The sequence below is a fragment of the Hippocampus zosterae genome, chromosome 7 (assembly GCF_025434085.1).
Source record: "Hippocampus zosterae strain Florida chromosome 7, ASM2543408v3, whole genome shotgun sequence".
NCBI lineage: Eukaryota > Metazoa > Chordata > Actinopteri > Syngnathiformes > Syngnathidae > Hippocampus > Hippocampus zosterae.
Genome location: NC_067457.1, coordinates 19876465 through 19896960, shown reverse-complemented (window position 1 = coordinate 19896960; position 20496 = coordinate 19876465). Strand labels below are relative to the sequence as shown.

Genomic DNA, 20496 nt, shown 5'->3' with positions numbered 1-20496 from the left:
CATTGGCAGTACTGTGAGACATTTCGAAACACGATCAAAGTCTGACAATTTAAATCATCAAGTATTAAAAATAACCCATCCTCATATTATTGAAGGTATTTTGGACAAATATGTTATTTCAGACGTGTATCAATTTGGTAGCCCTTCACACAATCGGTACACATGAAGTTGCTCTCACCCTCAAAAATGTTGGTGACACCTGCTCTAAATCCTCCCAAGGTGTGAGTGTGAGCTCGGATCGTAGTTCGGTTGGAGACAGGCTCCAGCACCCCCACCTCTTGTGAGGACAAAGCCGATCGGGAAAACAGATGAACTCTGGACCTTCGTTTTGCAACCTGCGTTTTAGTCCTAATACTGTACGGTATGTCCCATTAGAACCAAACACGAGTACGAGCTGCTCTTATTAGTGAGGGGTTTTGGCATTCCTTATTTTTAACCTCCAAAATATAAACACATTTGTGTGCATGCAAAAAAAACGGCCATTAGTTTATTGCTGTGTCCGAAGAAAGTCAGTCAGGAGAGAATGGTAGTTCGGAATTACGGCATTTATGACAAGGTTATTTGTTTAGGGTTAGTGACACACACAGCGCAGCATTAATTGGTTATTATGGTACATCGTACAACTATACAGTACATTTGTATGGACATCTCCAGCCTCAGGCCACGCCCCTTTTCTCAGTTTGTAGAAAGGAAAACTTTAAAAAACTTGACATTGCAAAAGGGGATGGGTTGTACACATTTATTAAGAACACTAACAACAACAACAACAAAAGGTGCATTTGTTCTTCTTCTCATTCAGCACTGAAGCGGCCTCTCAACTCTCCGTCCACATTGACTGAACAAACAAACGCGAGCCTTCTGCTTCCCATTTTCACCATTGTGTTCGACAGGACTGGAATTGAAAATGGGCCAACAAGTTGCTCTTCTGATCAAAACTCAAGACCACCTCCCCTTTTGTTTTTTGGGAGTAGTCTCATGCTAAAAGTTACTGTCCTGTGTACAGTATTGAATTATTTAAAATTCAAGCGTACATGTAATACTCTGTGCTTTCTGCGCACGCGCAAAGTGAAGAAAGTAGTCGAGCCGATCGGTGACACGCTCTTGACTTTTTGGTTTTGTTTGTTGACTAGCTACCTTCAGTCAGATCACAAATTGAGTGCTTCGGCCACCTTCCTCTCCTCAGGAATACCATTTACCTACAAAGATCGAGAGAAAAGATGGTTAATTTCATTCATTTTGTACTATTAGTCCAAAGTTACGAGAACATTCATGAATTATGAATCATTTGGACTCTTTGGTTGATAACATTTGCCTACCTCCAACCTTCGAAATGTCGACATGACATAACTATCTCCTTTGTTAGCAGTGAAAAAGAAAAGGGCGTTAGTGGACCATGCAGACTGCAGGGGGCGCTCTCACACTACAGTTGTCTGATTCCAGGGCTGCTCAATTTCTTTTTTCTTCTTAGATTAATACCACCATCATGACCAAAATTAAAATGTATCGTTTTCTTCAACGGATGAAGGTTTGAGAATGATCGCCATACATGGAACATTTGGAAAGTACTCAACCGACATCTATGTTTTTAAAATTGTTTTAAAGAAGCAGGTGGTGGCCTGCCTAGGCATGCTCATGAACCTAAACAAAGGTAATGCAAACAAACCTGATTGTTGTTGTGGTATGGTAATCTGGTTTTGCAGGTTCCTGCAGTCAAAGATATTTGGTGAGTGGGAATAAACCTCAAATGGCATGCCGAAATGTAATCGCATAGTTCTCTGCACCAAGCGCATTATGGACAAATCACGGGACAGCTCGAAGCTCTTAAGCCGTGCTTCTACGTTGAAAAGAAAAGAAAAACAAGATGAGGTTTTCTGTACTCACGTCTGTGTCTGCATGAGAGGCATGCTGGTGGTCTCGTAGGTGTCGGGATGGATGGGCGGCACCACCTCGCCGCTGACCGGGTTGAAGACGGGCAGTGTGGAGAGCGGCCAGGAGATTTCCCGGTTCTTTGACATGTTGCGCATCTCTTTGGTGGATTTCTGGATGGAGCTGTGGTGGACCAGCTGAATGCTAGACGGGCCAAAATTCAACACATAACAGTCCGTTATTGTTGTCTACCTCTTGTATCAGGCCTATATTCATAAAAAAATATATATTCCATTGAAGGTAAAGGCATACGCGAAATGTTGCAATTTTGGTATCTTGACGGTTAAAGGGTTGATGTCCTTATGATTTTTTTAATGCAATATTTTGAATCAATCAAGCCAGTAAATGTTTCACTTTGTCGTGAACCGAGTCACCGTTTCCAAGTGAAGTGACTGAACTATACAGGATTGTAAATGTTGTAATTGAGATCGACATGTATGTAAAACGATCTTGCGGAGTAAAACTGGTGCTGAGAAACTCTGTGGGGCGAGGATCTTAATTTAGACAAAATTAGAGCTTTACCACTATCTTTTGGGATACACGATATAAAACAGGGCACGGTGGCTGTCCTCCATGAATAGCGGCGAAACGCATCAAAGGCGCCTTTACACATTGAGGTCATCTAATATCGTGCCTACATTTTGGAGCAGCCCTCATGGATGAATGGACCCTGACACACTGATGAATACAAGAACGGTGATGGAAAAATCAACATGGAGGAAAGAGAGAAAGGGAGGGAAAGAAACATCGAAGAGGCAAAACACTTACGCTGATGTTTGCATGTTTCTTTTTTTCCTAGAATCAAAACAAAGATGGAATGAATTAAATACCACCGGCAGTCCTAACGGACACAACTGCACTCAAACGGACACATTGGTGAGGTGACATTGGGACGGGGTGGGGGGGCTCTCAAGCCTGGAAAAGGTGACATGGCTTACAGTAGATGAGAGGTCATTGCCGTGGCAACAGATGGACGGTGATGAAAAGCTGCCGTTTTGGTCCAGATTAGTGCTAGTGTGCTGCTAACGTCTCTGCACTCATCACCATTCAAAAAGTCTTCACTAACAAGAGCAATCAACCAGCAAATACTTAACAGTTCGGGATTTTGTGAAAATGAGCGAAAAATTCCCAATTTGGTTTTGAGCAGAGGCCAAAATAAGCGGTACTTCAGCGCCACCTCGTGGCATCTTGGTATTATTAATAAAACATTGCTTTGCTGCTATCGTGTGGCATCTTGGTGCCTAAGAACTTTGCTCAAGTTCCTATTGAGGAATAGCAATCAGACCAAAAAAAAATTCACTTTGGCACCATCTTGTGGTATCAAAGAACAATGTTGGAGTGAGCGGGGGAGTTTCATTGACACAAATATAGTCCTTTGGAGCCATCCATTAGCAATTATAATGCTTTTTAGCGGCTCAATCCCTTCCAGATTTTCGCGATTGGCAGTAAGGCTCAGTTCACTGTAAGACCAAGCATACATACACGCCTTCCCTTCGGCAGCACATGGTATAGCCTAGCATGAAGAGGAGAGCGAGCGCCACCGCCGAAGGAACAGCCAGCGTCACGATGAAGTCCGTGAAGTAGTCTCGGCTCTTCAGGGACTCTGACGGGGGGTTGTACTCCCCGAATTCAGGCAGAACCCCGGGACCCGGCTCAGGACGCTTGACGTATACCGGGATTACTTTGTTGATGTCAACCTAGAGCAGAAAAGTAAGCGTGTCAGTGGAAAAGCTGAAAAGATGAGCTTCAAGGCTTTTTGAACTGGGGTCCTTGAGCGAGGGTCCGCTAAACAGTTTGGAATAAATGATGTCATGTGATGTGGAGGGGTGGGAAGAAGCACAATTTGAATATTTCATGGCGGGACTATTTTTCTGATGACTTTTTTTTTATACTTGCACTCCCTCCATGTGAAAAAAGTACCGCGCTGTAATTTCTACCCCTTGTCAAAATAGGTTGCTTACTTTTAGCAACGTCCACTGATGACGGCGGTTACGGTCAGGTCATTAGGTAGTCTGTCATGTTTTGAAAAGTTTGATTTGAGTGAACGAATCTTGTCATCTTACCAGAGAGATTTTACACCAGTCGATGTGAAACTGCGCTCGGAACTTCTTGTCACAGCTGATGACGGGCTCCATCTCCTGACTACAGCGCAGTTGGTTGTGGGGGCTCTCCACCTCGCGCAGGCATGACGAGAAGGGGACATCAGCGCCGACCATCACGTACACGCTATAGGAAAAAAATAAACATTTAACAAACATGACATCCTTCTCATATTGGATGGATGATTCTTTGATGTCCAGCTCACATGGACTTTATTTTTGTCAATGTTCCTTCTTCCTACATCCTTACCCTTCCTTCAGGTTATTAATAGGCAGCGGTACACGTCCTCCGCGGTCTAACGCCGAGGTGATGTTGATGGCATTGAGGCGCTCGGGTTGCCACACGTTCTTCACGGCTCCCAGAAAATCTCCCAGCACCTCGCTGGCCAGCATCTCCTCAACGTTCATGTTTTTGATGTAAAACTCTGCCTGGTAGGGCAGCGGGAACTCTACGGTGGGATGAAGAGACCAGTGAAGGGAATGAGGGCAGATGTTAATCCAGAAAGCTGCGCTACGCTAGTTTGGCTGACATCATTGGTCCTGACGAGGAGGTCTCGTCGCACGCTGCTGTCCGATTCCTTTTGGTCCAGATGGTTGATGACATCACTATACAGTATAGGAGGAGCAATGATAATTCTTGGATTTGAGTGGTCAATGACACGGGTGTCATGTCATCGAACTGTAGTTTATGGAACGACAGTCGACACAACTAATGTGTTTGGTACATGAAATGATGCAGTAAATTGGCTCTCTGTCAAAGTAGACCGTGCCCAGCTGAAAAGACTTCAATTATTATTTAAAACATTTACATAACCTCATTCTATTTTTTTATTTTCTTTAGAGGAGCCCATTACACCATTCCAGAAGTGATTTAGCCCTCAGGATTTAATCGGGGATCTGCTGTTTGAGTGTGTGCGGGTGCTAAGCTCTCACACTGGTGCATACCCTCGGTGGCCATGACATTTATGACCAAGTTGTTCCGTGCTGTCTCGAAAGTGCGTCGGTTATAGGCGGTAATCTGCAACACACAAGGGGTGGGGTGGGGGGGTGGCATTTAAGATCAGATCATGAGTGTGGTTTATACGGCAATTCTCTGGCGCGGGCTGAGCTGCGGAGGCCGGCACAGCGAGCCAGCACGCTAGATTGGAGGCACATGCTGGGACCGCTCATCCTTTTGGGAAAAGAATTTCAACAGTAAAAAAAAAAAAAAAAAAGCATAAGATAATGGAATTAAGCCTGGAAACCGAAACTATAACACTGTACCGTGCTGCTAATTAAAGACAATCAACAGAGTTGAACAACATGACAATTTCTCATATTGTGGTCAGGAGGGATTATTTTCTTCAACTGCTAAGGTTTTTATGCCTTTTTGCATCATAAAAGTAGATCACAATAAGATATGATTTATTCTAAAATGTCTTTTACGATATACCTTATATATAACATTTACCATGGGCCAGCCCACAATAGGAGAAATTACATGATGGGAACCCCTTTAAGCAACAACAACAAAATTACCCCTCCACCTGCTTTAAATACATTTGAAGTTAATTCAAGGTACCACTCGATGAAATATATGAACATGTTATTTTCCCCGTTTTACACTGTTGACACACCTCTATGATGGTGGCCTTGCCCACATGCTCAGAGGTGGGGGAACCGTAGAGAACTCCGTCACCATTGGGAGTGCGCTGGATGTAGCGCAGCCAGCCGGGTCGGTCTGGGTACCCCAGGAGGTTGGTGTTAAAAGTGATGGGGTCGTTGGTGGCGTCACCTGAAAGAAAAGGAGCGTTCATTACATCCACTCCCATGTCCTGACGGGGTTTCAACACCACCTCAATAACGCTCATTGAGATCTACAGCACCGAATGTGAAGTGATGCCAGTAAAGCGCCTGCCTCCGCCAGAGCGTGACTTTCAACAACCTGCCCATACAGTCAAATATGGCTGCGCACTAAATCACAATATTTGACAGCGTTGTACCTGATTTGGGGTAGAGGGTAAACTCCCCTTTGAAGTACTCTCTTTCTAAGACATGGACGAACAGCACGCCCGCAGAGGGGTAGACGTTACGCTCCGCGTGCGACCGGGACAAGATGGTGATCACTGAAACAGAGTTTGCATGGACAGTATTACAATCACAACAGCAACAATATGTTCAGCTAGTCCCTTGAATGTGCTGTAAAATCTTCTTTTTGGTCTACTAATTTGTACTAAAGATAAATAGTGCCACTGCCATTCCGATAACCACCCCAGATTTAACTACGATACTTCCCCTCTGATGATGTTAGCATTAGCTCTGTGCTAGCAGTACTTTTCAGAGTCGCGTCTTTCAATCTTCATTTAAGTGTTAACTTTTTTTTAGCTGCTGACCTTTCCTCCTTTTGTTACTTTAAAATCACAGGTACTCCCAAATTGTGTACTATTCCAAAGAATTATTCTTTGAAGTAACCCTCTAAAGTCACACAAAAACTCAGTTCTGGCAGTATTAGCCACGAATTAGCTGCCACTTGCTAGCTTCTATACAGAACTTGCGATGGTAAGAGTGGTTATATACAGTACAGTCTATAATAAACGGAATAATCCATAGTGCTGTACTATTTTAGTGTTAAATATTCATAATAAGTTCAAATGTGTCACATTTATCACACCCTCATAGCGTTTCTAGACTTTACTCTTCTTCACGAAAAGGAATACTGTACTCAATTCATTGCATAAGAATTCTGTTCGAACAACTAGAACGGTATGTGTTGTTTTTGTGTTTGACCCACTCAATTTTTAATGCAAACGTAACATAAAAAGCGGACAGCATTCAATACTAGAGGTTATTCGCAGCCTTGTGGATTTTTTTTTCAAGCTGGCCCTCTTTGCTCTTTCCAAGGCCACCCTCCTCCCCCCTTATCTTCGTACATTATTTTTTTCCCCTCTCTTTTTGCCCTTTTTTCTCTCGAATGGTGGGTGGCCATTCTTTCTTTCATCGCCATGGGAGATTGAGTGCATATGGAAGGGGATGGGAGGGGAGAAGAAAAAACAGTAGTGGGAAGAGAAAACGTTTGCTTGTGGACACCAGCACGGCACGCATACACTACAAATATATGTGTGTCTCCTTCCCACTGGCACTGTTATTTCAAAATATATTTTTATCCACTCCCCATCAGTATCAAACTGACACTGCTAACCGAAGCGCCACGATCGCACATGAATGGGACCGTTCAACCCGCTCTCCTTATGCACTGACTGAAGCTCCCAATGATAATCTAATGAGGAACGTAATAGAGGATTTAGCTTTTAATCCATATCCATGAAATAGGAAATCGGCATTGAAAAAAAAAAGATTAGGGCTCACTGTTACAGTTTGGCTTATTGAAGAGGGACACAATGACACGTGGAACTGTTAGAAGTCCAAAGCCTAAACGTGCATGTCAAACATCTGACACAGACGTTGACCTGGCCAGTTGTCTGAAGTCCCTGAGGGCTCAGTCACAGCTGGCTACGATCAATGGCCCTGTAGTCGACGCTTGACATAGTGTTACTTATAGACAATGATGCCAGATTTGTGAGGAAACGCTCTTATTTTGCTTTTGACGGTCACCAAAGATCTGAACTGAGCAAGAAACCCAAGGGCCACAAATCACTGCAAACTACAAACACAATCCTGTTGCAAAAATAATACCTCTGATGTTGTCAATATCATTGTATTATTATTACGACCCAAGTGTACCTAATGTCGCGGCTGGTGATTCTATCTCTCCAAGCTCCAAGGACGGCAAGTGGGAACTGAGCGAGACAAATCCTCTTACGAGAGCAACAAAGGCCGCCGTGACATTACAATCGCGCCCGAGAATTAAAAACTCGCACAGTGGTTGGTTGGTGCCCTCGACAAAAAGACATTCTGGTCTACTATGCTCCCCTTTTGGGCCTCGGCACTTCTTTAGCAGACAAAAGCACGAAGGGCCTCCAGCTTGCACTCACGGTCAAGTGCTGGCAGCCAAAATTCAGCATGGTGGAACCTTGTCGTGACGCAAGATGTACAAGTGAGCACAAAAAAAGTATCATGTAATATCAAAGAAAGAGGCGGGGGGAATATGGACTGGGTACTACCACTCTCTCCAGTAGCTTAGTCTTGGGCATTCAGGTCGTGTGGTGGACTATCATTGGGTAATTTACCTTGATAGTCCTCCTGGATCCCCCGCACCCTGCCCACCACCTTTTTCAGCCACTCCCCTCAGGCAAACGCTACAGATCCATGCGCACCAAATCCAGTAGACACTTAAACAGCTTCTTCCCTCTAGCCATTAACTCCGTAAACAGTCACTGACATAGTCACTCTTCTTGCACCACAAAATGGTACTACAAAACTACTGGTTACTCTAAAATGGTTCAATGATTTTGTTTTTTACGATGATACTAGTGCAGCGTGTTATACCGGAGACAAATTCCTTGCGTGTTCTACATACTTGGCCAATAAAGATGATTCTGATTATGATCTGATTGAGTCTCCCCAAACGATATCAAATCTGCCTATTTGTGGCATTCCGACTCCTGGCCGAGCCCTCTCGAGATGCTGACCTCCAGTTCCTACTGTTCGTAATACTTCACCCATTCCCGGTTAATGCATAACAGGCCAATTCAGACGGAGCCGTCTGCTTTAAGAGCAAGACTAATGCATTGAAAGACAAATGTTTCGGAATGGACAGAAAATCTCCATTCCGCAGCTCACATACACACCGTGACCCATTAATTTCATTCAATGTCTAAAAACATCACATTGGTCGTTATTGACTGCCTGTTGACAAGTATACTTGTCACTTCTGCTTTCTGAAAAATGTTAAAATGCTCTAAAATGTCTGGCAGGGAATGAGTTAAAACTTATGTCCATAAATGACTAACCAAGCCTTCTGGGGATTTTGGAAATAGGTAACTTGGTCTTGCACTTTCCTGGCCCAACCTTGTCCAAGCGCGAGTCTCTGGTGTGTGAGGCCCCAGTGAAAAATCTGTGCGGAAACCCAAAGTAGCAGATGGGCCTCTAGCTAGCTGATGTACCAGGGGGGAAAAAAAAGGGAGGGATAGCTTTCAGCTTCATGTGTGCATGGCGCTCCAGTCGGGAGGAATGCATGTGCTTCTTTGGTGTGCAGCTGAGGAGCATAGGAAAACAACGATGGCTACTGTTCAGACACAAATTCATTGGCACTGCGCCTGTGCTGATTGCCTGTGAGCACACAACCTGGAAGTGAAAGTCGCGAGCGTCTACGCAAGCACGACGATGATGGTAGAAGCGGACAACAGTTCAACCTACAAGCGCTTTATCTTTCCTTGGAAAAGGTAAGCTGAAATAATGTCGTGAAATTTGCCCAACGGTGTGCGGTTGGAATGGTAGAATTGGTTTTCTATGTCACTTCAGCAGTAAAACTTGGTTTCTACAGGGGGGCAAGTTTAACTGAGTGAAGCACTGTTAGAGCAAGAACGCCAACGCGTTGGGACGGCAAAACAAGTGACAACATTCATGACAGTATTAAAGGGGGAACCAGTTGAGCATTGTGTTATGACTGCGAAGAGGGGGTAAAGGGGGTGGGGGGGGGCGAGTGTACAGCGGGTCAACACATGAAGTGCACCACTGCACACACCCACTCACCATCTCTGTACAAGGCTGTTCTCTGCTTCCAGCCAACGGTTCTCTCCTTGCGGATATTTCCTTCATGCAAAGCCACGTGTGTTGCATTGCTGCCATGCACAATGTAAACTAGAGGATCAATGGATCAAGAGTGTCATTCAGTGTCCATTTGGAGATTTTGTGTGTCTATGTCAATATTAATAGATGTCCAACATTTAAAAGAGATATCGTCCAAACTTTTACCACCGTCTGGTTTACGACTTAAGTACGATGACAGGAGTCTTCTGAAAGTGTCTACAATAATCTTGTAGTTTAGTTTGTCTCAATTTATTTAGGATGTCTGACTAAAAAAAAGTTGAAGTTACAAAATGAGGTCACTGTATACCACCGATTGCTATTTATGTCATGATTGATTATCAGGTGTGCTGTGGGAAATTTGCCAGTTTACAAACATTTCAGATTAAAAAAAAACACCCTTCATTATTTGATGATAAACTCCAAAATTGGATGTTTTTGTCACTATCTGATACCAAGCGGCAGTTGAAGAGCTTCATTCGGGGAAAAAAATGTAGTCCGTCCATGATCTTGTGGAATGTATCGGCAATTTTGGAGTGGCTTTTCGCAGTAAGGCCTTGTCACTATCCCGCAAATAGTGATTAACTGGAGCTACACGTTTACTGTGACATTTTTGTTTTGTGGTGTGCCAAAATTTTTTTGGGTTACGTGAAATTTGTCTGGTCTACTTGAAAACTGGGTTATACGGTGTACCCACATTTATGAATAACTGCCAAATTCACTAACAGCGTGTATTGCTCATAAATGTCCTGGTTTTAAAAGAAAAGCCTATGGGAACTACAAAGAATTTTTAGACTGGAAAAACATATCCAAACAAAGCATGCTATTAATGACCATGAAAATGATGAGAGACAATCAAAACAGGCACGTCAACATACATAAACACGAATGGCAAATTAAGATGAATGACGTGACGCAAAGAAAAACGCTTAACACTCCACGTTGAAGACACACGTTCAAAACAGCTTTGAAGGCTTGAGCGTTTAAGACATTCCACCGAAAAGTGCAATTTTTTTTCTCCATGACTCCTTCACTGTGGCTAATACGCAAGGCTAACTAAGGAGCTATCTCGCTTAGCTAACTGTCATGGACACGCATGAAACGTCCGACATTTGCTAGCTTCATCGTTACATACCCGTGGCGAGCCACACGGCGACGACCGCGTAGGACATGGTGCTCGTCATCCTCCTTGTAAGTCTCACGTGAAGCTAGATGTTTGTCTCCGAGTCGCCAGAGGATTTAACAGCCATGATTCAAAAAAAAAAAAAAAAAAAAGCATCCTGCAGCATTCCCTCCTCCTCCGCCTCCTTCCTTGGCTGGAGCAACACAAGCAGGGCTTCTCACTGGCTCAACGTCTGCGTGGAAAAAGATAGTTGTCTCTTAAAACGGAAGTGAATTTCTAGACGACACTCGCTCAGCAAATGTGGGGAAACTCTTTCACTATTTCACTCAACCGTTGTGTTATTCAGTGCTTTGAAAGGTACGTAAAAAAAGGCAATTTATCTACTCATTTAACCTCCAAATCAACGCATTGGGATGCACACGTAAACTTTTTTAAAATTATTATTCCACACTCCAAAGATTGGGTTGTGGAATTTGGGGATTTATTCTGCAAGATTAAAACAGACGACAAATCAATGATGATGATGACATGCCATCACCGCAACATTACAAAGTAGTTCTTATTGAGCATCCAATTAGCTGTTATTTAGGTTATCTCCAATAATGTTCAACGGCTTCAGGCACATCTGCATCAACTATAAGATTATATGTAGTTTTCCCCACAATATTCCCTTTAGTTCAGATCCAAACCTGCCATAAAATTATGAAAATTGAATGCAAGTGGGCAATTATGCAATATGGCGTGATGCTTTGGGTTGCATACATGTATGCGTTCTGAACCATGTGATTTGGTTTATTTTTATTGATCATGACGAGGTGAAATGTTCCTTTTTTTAAAACTCTGTAGCAATGTACGCGTACCCTCAATGGTTAGACCCCTAAAATGTGGCTGGATGAGCCTTGATCAACAACAAACTGTTCAGACCCCCTGCAGAGAATGACCCAGCGGACAGATGGCCGTGTGTTTTTGGCCCCGGCGGCTCCCCGTCAGAGCTTCGGGGGCCATTCATTGAGCCCCCGTGCTCCCGTGCAGTTAATTACCACAACATGCCCCATTTGATCAAGCTAACACATGCATATGGCACACACACACACTTGATGCTTCCTCACTTCACCGGGCTGATTCACTTCCATTGGCAGCGCCTTGCCATTCTCTTCTCTTACCCTCAGGATTATTTTTAAGTTGCTAAGCAACATCTTCACACCAGCAACCAGCATGTAGAATGTCAACAGTCAAAAGCACCCACAAGGATGTGAAGAACATGTAACGTGGGCCTTGATTTAGAATTTGTGTTTAATGTCTCAGAAATGGGCCACATTAACAGGCTAGTCTTTAGCCTCTCAGGCGAGAGGTCCCGGCTTGGAATCTGGGCTTGAGCCCACTGTGTGGAATTCCTATGTTCTTCACATGCACATGAACAAAACAGGCATGTCAGGTGAAGATTCTAAATTGTCAATAGGTGTAAATGCGAGTGTAGATGGTGATTGTAAATGGTTTACATACAAGTCAGCTTGGATAGGTTTTTATCTCACTCACATAAAAATATCTCACATAGATAATAAAAACTCTTCACTTGATGGCTCTTTGCCATTGTTTTTTGCATCACCATTCTCCCTCAGTCACCGATCTGGAGAGTTTTTGGGCAAACCTACAATTTTCCCCACTCAGCCCACGACCCCGTTTACCCCCCACCCATTCGTGATGATGTGCAGCAAGCAGCGTGTGAAGTTGCAGGAGCTGCGTGCTGCTATTTGTGCCAGACTGCAACCCACCACCAAGCAGCAGCAGCAGCAGCAGCAGCAGCAGCAGCAGCAGCAGCTTATCGGATCAAACCATTCCAGCTCTCTAGGTTCGAACAGTCGTTTGCATCGCACAAAAAGGCTCCGGTTGTAAGATAGGTGCGCTCACTTTGCTCTAACGCCGATTTAAGATTTGGGACGCTGCCGCCGAGAGGCTACGGCAAGATGCGCGCCCAAGCTGCGCCGGTACCCCGGTGGTGAAAGCGGCAACATCAGCCGCCGCCTGCAATGGCGCTGTAGCCGCTCCAGTCCAGTGTGCATCCTCGCACACGGCTCCGCGGTGGCCATTCCGTACCGGGACTCTTCCAACAAGCGCTTGGATCGAAAACGCGCCTTTCGAAAGGTTTCTGCAGGGAGAGCGCCAGTGTTTTGCTTTAGCTTCCACCGAGCGTGGGTTTCACTTCTTGTGCATCATCAAAACGGAACCGAAGCCACGAATGTAAGTGGGACTCTTGTTTTTTTCTGACTCCGAGGCGTCGTGTTTACGCGTTCAACTTATTTTGACGGTCTTCGGTGTTGTGGCTTATCTCGCTTCGCTAGTACAGACGCATGAAGGTAACCCGAGCTATCTTATTGCAGCGATGCGGCGTGTGCATCTAAAATGATCATCCGATGGAGCGATTTGACTTTCAACCCCGCAATGCCCCAAAGCTGCGCAAACCGGGAGTGTTATTTGCATTTGAACAAGATTCACTTTTTTTTTTGCACTGAACATTGCACGCGGCGTGGTCCGGCGTGGTAAACAATGAATATTATATCAGCGCATTTGGATTTCAGACCACGCTGCTGCTGCACGCCTTATCCCTGGGTGGGTATGCATTGTATGCCCATCCCGTCTCTCGGAATGCAATGATAGCAGGATTAAACATTAATGGGTGGTAGTATGGAATATTTAACTACAATTGACTTCCATTCCTCCAAAAAAAAACAAAAAAGATCTGGTGGCATTTCATGTGCGTGTGTCTATGTGTGTAAATGTTCAAGATAGTGATGTGATAATAAACAATGGTTTAAATAGACAATAAATGCGTTTTAGGTTTCAATGAGTCATCAATCTGTTTTTCGGACGGCGTGGTAGACCCGATCATCGGTCCAGTAATGCCCCGTGCACTCTGTTCCCCCCAGCACCGGTTTACAGAAGCAAAACAGTCAGTGATTGAGCGTCACCTCCCGGCGGTGCCACGTCATTGTTTGTTGTGTGCAGTTTGCCATGAAGATATGGTTGGAATGTCTTCCATAAATGATGATGATGTAGCCTGATGGAATTTCTCTGTCTCTGCAGGTGTGAGCAGGCCCGAAAGGATTCTAAAACGGTATCGATTGGAGAGGATTTGGCAGCCCTGCAATAGGTCAAACCGAATGCTCAGTTCTAATGAGGCCACGGCGATGCTGACGCCAGCGCTCAATCCGAAGACGACATAATGCTGAAGACGGAGGCCACGGGGGAGAGGACCAGCCTCCGGAGTGCCTCCCCGCACCGCAATGCCTACAGGGCTGAGTTTCAGGCCCTCAAGAAGGCCTTTGACCAGCCTCAAATAGATGGAAACTCCAAAGCCAAGGACCTCGAACGGGGGAAACAACCGAGGGGTCGTCAGTATGGCACACACGTCAGCCGCATTAAAGACATGTTCATGCAGATGGGCTCAGAAAGTGCGTCTGTCAAGTCGAGGGGTCAAGATGACGCCTCGCCCCAAAAGCTGGTCAAGCCAACCAATTTCATCAACAAGGCCGATGGACTGGTGATAAAACTCCAGCATTCCTCGTCGGCTGAAAGGGTAGGCGGCGCGGGAGCAAAATTCTCGGAAACCAGGAAGTTATTTGAACAGCATTCACGTGACCAGTCCCAATCGCCCGTCTACCCCTACGGCCGCGATAAAAGGGGTTCCCACGAGCACCTGGACGACTGGCGGGGCGCCAAGTCCAACAGAGGCAGTACCGACTCGTTGGACTCGCTGTGCTCCAGAACGGAGGCGTCGTCGCCGACCGTTAGCCAACTGAGTGCCGTTTTTGAAAACGCCGAGCAACACAACCAGGGTACGCCGTTCAGGGGAGTCAGCAGACGGGCCTTGTACTCACCGGATGGATTCCACCGCGATGTTAGTGAGGACGACCCGCGACAATCTCCAGTGCGTGGAACTTACCGCGGCAGGATAGGCGGGAAGTTCCCTTCGTCTTTGTCCGCCGATGACCTTCTGAGTCCGAGTCACGGCGGGGCCGAGACTGCGGAGCGCAAGCTAATCCTACGAGACAAGGAAGCCCGAGATAAAGCAGATAAGAGGCAATTATCCAACGCCACTACAAATGGAAGTCAGGTCAATGGTTCCTGTGATGAGGACGAGAACCAGCCAGCGACGAGACAATATATCGAGAATAACGATGGGTCAACAACGACAAATGATGCCATTAGCCCAAAAACTTTTGAGGATGCGACTGCCGAGCCGCCGACCGCACAAACTCCTCCGTCCGGAGAAAGCCGAGAAGATCCGACCAGAGAAGACACGTCTCCAGACTCTCCCAAAGACCAGGTGGACGATCCTGAAGAGGAATACACCGGGAATGAGCGGGTGATTTTTAACGCCGATGGGGATGCGTGTTACCAAGGTTGGGGGGAAAGTTGCACTGACCCCGAGGATGAGCTGTATGGAGACGACGAAGATATCGTCTACGACCCCGGCTCTGATATGACTGAGATTCCTGGTCTGCCGGAGGAGAACAAAGAGGACATCCCCGCAACAAGGAAGATTCGCTTTAGCACTGCTCCTATAACGGTAAGTTAAAACTCCTTCAGGACCAGCCGATTGTAGACCAAGACTGAAAAGACGTTTAAAAACGTCTTTGGGAGTGAATGAGTTGAGGTCAATTCAAAACAAGAGTAGAAACCAGACGTTGTTGTTAAAGCTACCGGATTATGAGCTCATGTTTCGCTAGCGCAGTTAGCATTGTCACTTGCAGTGAACCTGGTTCTTGTTCGACGTCTATTCGTCATGTATCGACATTAAATCTGTTACGTTCAGGCCTCGAGGGCTGCGGCTATTTGATGATGCACAGCTTGAGGGTGACAGCACCTGCCCCCCCCCCACCACCACCCTTGGGAAATTTCGCCTACCAGCAGAACATCTGTGCACGTGTTAGCTTGTGCTAATGCGCCGACACGCTTTTCACATATTCTCGTGTTTGTTCTCAAAGCACTTTGGTCACTTCACTTCAAATCACATCTGGTTCTAATCAGCGTTTAACTAAGCTTATCCGGGCGTCTTGTGTCTCTCATTTAATTTCAATCACTTTTCCCTTTTGCGGCCGGTGATGAGAAGTGGCGGTGGATGTTGCGTCATCTGACTTGAGTTTTTGTGCGTATGCTGCACACGTTGAGCACAATGAGGCGAGTGTAGTTTGTGGATTGTGAAAATGGATTTGGGAGATTACGGGAAATATTTTACTCCCCTCGTAATCCCCAAGCTTTTAGAATCAATAAGATTAGCATTTGCGGTAGGAAACATATTTTAGGAAGCCCTCCGGACGCGATCCGTGTTTTGATTGGGGAATTTGTGTTTTCTATCATTTGTTCAGATTGGGGGTGGTGAGTGGGGCAGAGCAATGGACTGTATTGATACAGCTGTCCATATTTTGCTTCCTGTATTGATCGTCTGTATGCAAAAAAAAGTAGGTCCGCACAGATTTCCAGTGGCCTTGTTTTTTTATTTTTATTTATCCGACCTCAATCGAGATCCAAAGGGTCACACTTGTACTTGTAAATACACTTCATCTCAAATCATATTGACTTTTATTTTGTGATCGAGTGCATTTGTGCAATATGAGATGTGCCATTTTTTTCCGGACGTTCCAATTATGAATGAATTGCATGCTTAGCGCTTCCATTTTTTTTCTCACTACATGCAAGCACGACGATAACTGTTTTGCATATGCATTTTCCTTCAATTGGTGTCACGACATGCTTGTGCCGAGCCATCATCAAAATATCGCAAGGACGAAGATGTGCAGCTCACAATTAGGCCATTAGCTTTTTACAGAGAAACGATTGTTGCGCTAATTACTATCTCTTATGAGCACGTGGCATTTGGCTCCTCCCCCTCAGGCTCACCGCACACAGGGAAATATAGTCCGTGCAAAAATCTTTTTCAGACAATTTTGTTGTGACAGTGAAAAGAAGTCCATATCACACATCAAGGTCAAAAGAAGAGATTATTATTTTTTAAAATCCTATTGGTGCCTATTATTTAATGGCTTGTGTTTTATATGAAAGGCGAACGCTCATTCATCATATGGAATAATTAGGACAAGCACTGCCCACCTTCTACACACGCAGCCTTGCAGTCACATCACGCCCTCCCTCATCGCCATTATGCAACCCCCTCCCCTATGCACACAAACACGGTTGTGCCTTTTGTTCGTCCATATAGTGTTGGAGACAAAGATGTGTTCTCAAGCCCTGCACGAGTCTAGCATGACCTCGGGAAGGGCGGAGCCCGCAGAGCCGATGTTGGCACAGGGAAAAGAACCCCCCCACCCCCTCGCCATCCTTTAATCTTAACAGTTCTTGTAATATTTCTAAGAGCCGCTCCTTAAAGCGGATAAATCATTTTAACATCCGAGCTCTGCCGCCTTAATTGATTTTGAAATCAGGCAGGCAGCTGCTAAGAGGAGAGAGAGCGCCCAACCAGTGTTTTGGCAACAGTTTGTGAACAGCGGGCGAGAAGTCTTTTTGGGAAAATCTCCATTAAGTCTGTGAAACCAGTACCTCGGAGGTGCAGAAATGTTGTGACAGCTAAGCATTAGCTACACTTGCACATGTTCAGGACAAGAGCTGCATCAAAATAAAATACTGTAAAATAAAAGCAATATTTTAATGCTTTTATAAGTCTAGGAATGATCCGTTTCGAGTGAGTGGCGTTAATTGAAATAGTCACCTTTATTGTTCACATTGCAAAAAAAAATAGTTGCAGACAAATAATGTTTATAATTGTGGTTGTCATAAGATGTTTTGGAATATTTGCTTCCAGAATTCGCTCCACGCTAAGGGCAAAATGTTCAAACGGCTCTCAGAATGCGATGCGGGGCGCTTCCACACCACACCACTAAACATATCAAAACATGCCGGTTGATTTATCACTCAAGATGATCAATGTCAGATTTGTGAATGCATCCTTTGCAGTCTCTGGCATGCGCACGGGACGGCAACATGCGGCGAAAATACAGCCGCTGCGTGCGCAGGGGTCCCTAATGAAGTGTCCAATGACTATCTGCCGGGGACATTGATTGAATTCATGCTCCCTTTCCACGTCCTTTGACTGGCTGCAACATTTTGACCTAGTGAGGAAGTGACTTTAGCGGAGCCACTGCGCCTTCCCGACAGCACTGACCTACAGAAACGAATCCCATCGCATGCTCATTCAAGCAACCGGTTCTTATCCTCGGTGTGAGTGTCTGCGGGTCGCCGCGTTCGCTTCTCCTCAGATTGATGTGGAGCGGCCCAAGTCACGCTTTTGATGCCCTATTTCGACACCGCAATGCTTTCACAGCCATTAAGAACCGCAGAGAATCGAGCGTTTCCATCGAGGCGCGTCACACTCATCCTTCCACTTTCTCCTGCGTGGTTGTCGGGGTGTTAAACATGTCTGCCCTGATCAAACATCCATCTCACATTGAGGCGTTTTTTTTTCCGCCCTCCCCCCTCCATTGTGTTTACTTCCTCTCTTTGATCGGATCACGCCACAGGAGTTTAAGAGGGGACGCAGTGTCTGGCCTTCACTTTTTGTTCCCTCTCCTTTATTTGAACTGCATTCATGCAGGGTATTTCTTCTTGTGATATTTTGATTAAAAAAAAAAAAGTGGGGGCTTCGGTTAAATAGCAGCTCATGCGATCACCGCTGCGTTTGTGAATTAGATTGGGCTGCAGCGCCATTCGGGGACTGCTGAGTGGCCTCGTCAATTTGATAGATGTGTGTCAGCCTTCTTTCCTGTGGCAATGCATCCGGACGGCAGCACGAGTCTGAACGACATTATTTAACTGGTGTGGTTAGTCATAAAACCACACCGGGCCGTTCTTCCACTGAATAAATGTGCCCATTTGTTGATGAATGTTTTACATTTTGGATATTGAACTGGAAGGTGGCGCGCTATGCACTGGGGGAATTTGAGGTCATCGTTCTCAGATTAATAGTGCATTGCATGACGCAGGTTTTAAGATGAGAAACGCTGCAAACATCATTGGCAAAAAAAAAAAAACGAAACCAAAACTTCTGAATGCGTGCAGCGCACCGTTTCACACCGTGCTCTTTAGTGGAGCATGAACCACTACAAAGAGTTTCTTCGTCGGGTTGCTGATGCTCAGACAAACAACCTGCCCGCGCTGTTTTCTGCTCGCTTTGTATTTCGAAAAGTTATGTCTGACCATCTGCCTCTTCATCCTGAAGCCTTAGAAAGCAACATTGAACACATGCCTTTGCCCCCATACTTCATTTGATATACATTGCGTTCTATCCTTATCTGCACCATCGCTTAATACGGTTTAGCGAGTCCCAAACTGAAACGAGGTGGGCTCCCGGCCAAGGATTTTGATTTTAGACCGTGTGCTGATGGAGAGGATTACTCTACTTTAGTGGCGCCCCTCTTTTGACTGACGACTTGTTTTTTAATCATACAGTGGTTAACAACAAAGTAAATCAAGAAAAATTCAAAGAAGTCCCTGCACCTTTGATTTAAATGTGATGGAGCGAAGCTTGTTGGATGCCTGTCAATCACAGGGCACTTAAAGCGACACAGATTTAACCCCACCCCCGAGTGGGGAATTAAAGATACACAGCCTGCGTGGAAGTCAGGGAAGTGAACCACTACACCAGGGGGGGTCAGATTCATTTTTGTCGTGGGCCAGATTTCAGTTACAGTTTCTCTTGGAGGGCCGTTATGACTGAAACCATATAAACAAGTCAAGAATGACGGTTCATTCGACTATTATTTAAGTTACTGTCATGAGGTGTCACACAAAAAATGCTTATAGTATCACTCTTATTAATTACAAATGAGAATTTGAAATTTTGGTAGTGATTTTAGCAAGCATCATGAAAGTTTGATTTGCTTTCGCGGGCCACATAAAAGGATGTGGCGGGCCAGATCTGGCCCCCGAGCCTTAAGTTTGACACCTGTGCACTACACTATCAGGGACGTTGATTTAGCTGAACGGAGACGCGTGGGGCTTTCGTGGGCTTTTTCGTATTGCCATCGAAATTTGATGATGAGGATCATCGTCAGAGCTTCCTGATTAGTGGATCATTTCAATGGGGTGTGTTGGAGGAGGGAAACATCCAAAAACATGCAGGACAGTGGCACTCAATGACCGGTTTTGGACAGCCCTGCGCTATATGCATCACCACCGCATCATATGCATTCCCCGGATTTCCCTTGATGCTGTGTAGACCTGGCTATCCGTGTCCCTAATTACGGAATCTATCGCTTACCGTCGTGAGAGAGAACCGCATCAAAGAGTGACACGTATAACGGTTGATAGTTTGCTTATGAGATCAAAAAAAGGGCAGTCGGTATTAAACGGTATTTCGGCTAAGCTTCTTTTCAAGTGGACTAAATCAAAAGTATTTCACTAACTCCTTCAAAAGGATCAACGCAGCGTGCAGCTTGTGCACTTTTGATGCACGTCTTCAATGTGAAAATGTGAGTTCGGGGGCGGGGGGGCAACATTTTCTTGCAATAGTACTTTTCATCATCCTCATCCTTGACAGGTCGAGCAGCTCCGAGCCCGGGTTTTGGATATGTGTGTGCATTATTCATGCCAGGACGTTTTTGTTTGCTCGTGTCTGTGCCACCTGATGATCCCGCGGGGATGCAATTTTAA

General features: G+C 45.2%; 2 protein-coding genes and 1 long non-coding RNA gene across 13 annotated transcripts in view; 2 read left to right on the top strand and 1 right to left on the bottom strand.

Annotated features, from left to right (window-relative positions):
* Positions 1-51: 51 nt before the first annotated feature.
* Positions 52-848, top strand: LOC127604858 (uncharacterized). The gene is made up of 2 exons (XR_007963433.1): positions 52-240; positions 680-848. It is a non-coding gene; the product is annotated as an uncharacterized LOC127604858 (long non-coding RNA).
* sgce (sarcoglycan, epsilon) lies at positions 726-11087 on the bottom strand. 4 transcript variants are annotated; one of them, XM_052072203.1, is made up of 13 exons: positions 10846-11087; positions 9657-9764; positions 6008-6130; positions 5642-5799; positions 4971-5043; positions 4276-4474; positions 3990-4152; positions 3409-3623; positions 2695-2721; positions 1882-2070; positions 1664-1704; positions 1317-1354; positions 726-1196 (listed from the first exon to the last, which is right to left on the bottom strand). In XM_052072203.1, exons 1-13 carry the CDS (start codon positions 10892-10894, stop codon positions 1146-1148), a joined length of 1434 nt encoding a protein of 477 aa, XP_051928163.1. In that variant the 5' UTR covers positions 10895-11087; the 3' UTR covers positions 726-1145. The 4 variants fall into 4 exon arrangements, with proteins under 4 accessions (XP_051928163.1, XP_051928165.1, XP_051928164.1 ...); XM_052072205.1 differs by lacking the exon at positions 1317-1354; XM_052072204.1 differs by lacking the exon at positions 2695-2721.
* Positions 9138-20496, top strand: part of ppp1r9a (protein phosphatase 1, regulatory subunit 9A) — a 31784-nt gene continuing 20425 nt past the window's right edge. For 3 of the 8 annotated variants that reach the window (XM_052072185.1, XM_052072187.1, XM_052072188.1), the window contains exons 1-2: positions 12562-13071; positions 13915-15400. In XM_052072185.1, coding sequence (XP_051928145.1) covers positions 14054-15400 — 1347 coding nt within the window. In that variant the 5' untranslated portion in view covers positions 12562-13071; positions 13915-14053. The other 5 variants (XM_052072182.1, XM_052072183.1, XM_052072181.1 and 2 more) reach the window with 5 other exon arrangements.

Coding starts and splice junctions, on each gene's coding strand:
- sgce (XM_052072203.1), bottom strand. CDS start 10,894: ATGACGAGCACCATGTCCTACGCGGTCGTCGCCGTGTGGCTCGCCACG. Junction 5,044..5,641: donor GCAAGGCCACCATCATAGAG/GTGTGTCAACAG, acceptor TGTGTGTTGCAG/ATTACCGCCTATAACCGACG. Junction 1,355..1,663: donor CATACCACAACAACAATCAG/GTTTGTTTGCAT, acceptor CTGCTAACAAAG/GAGATAGTTATGTCATGTCG.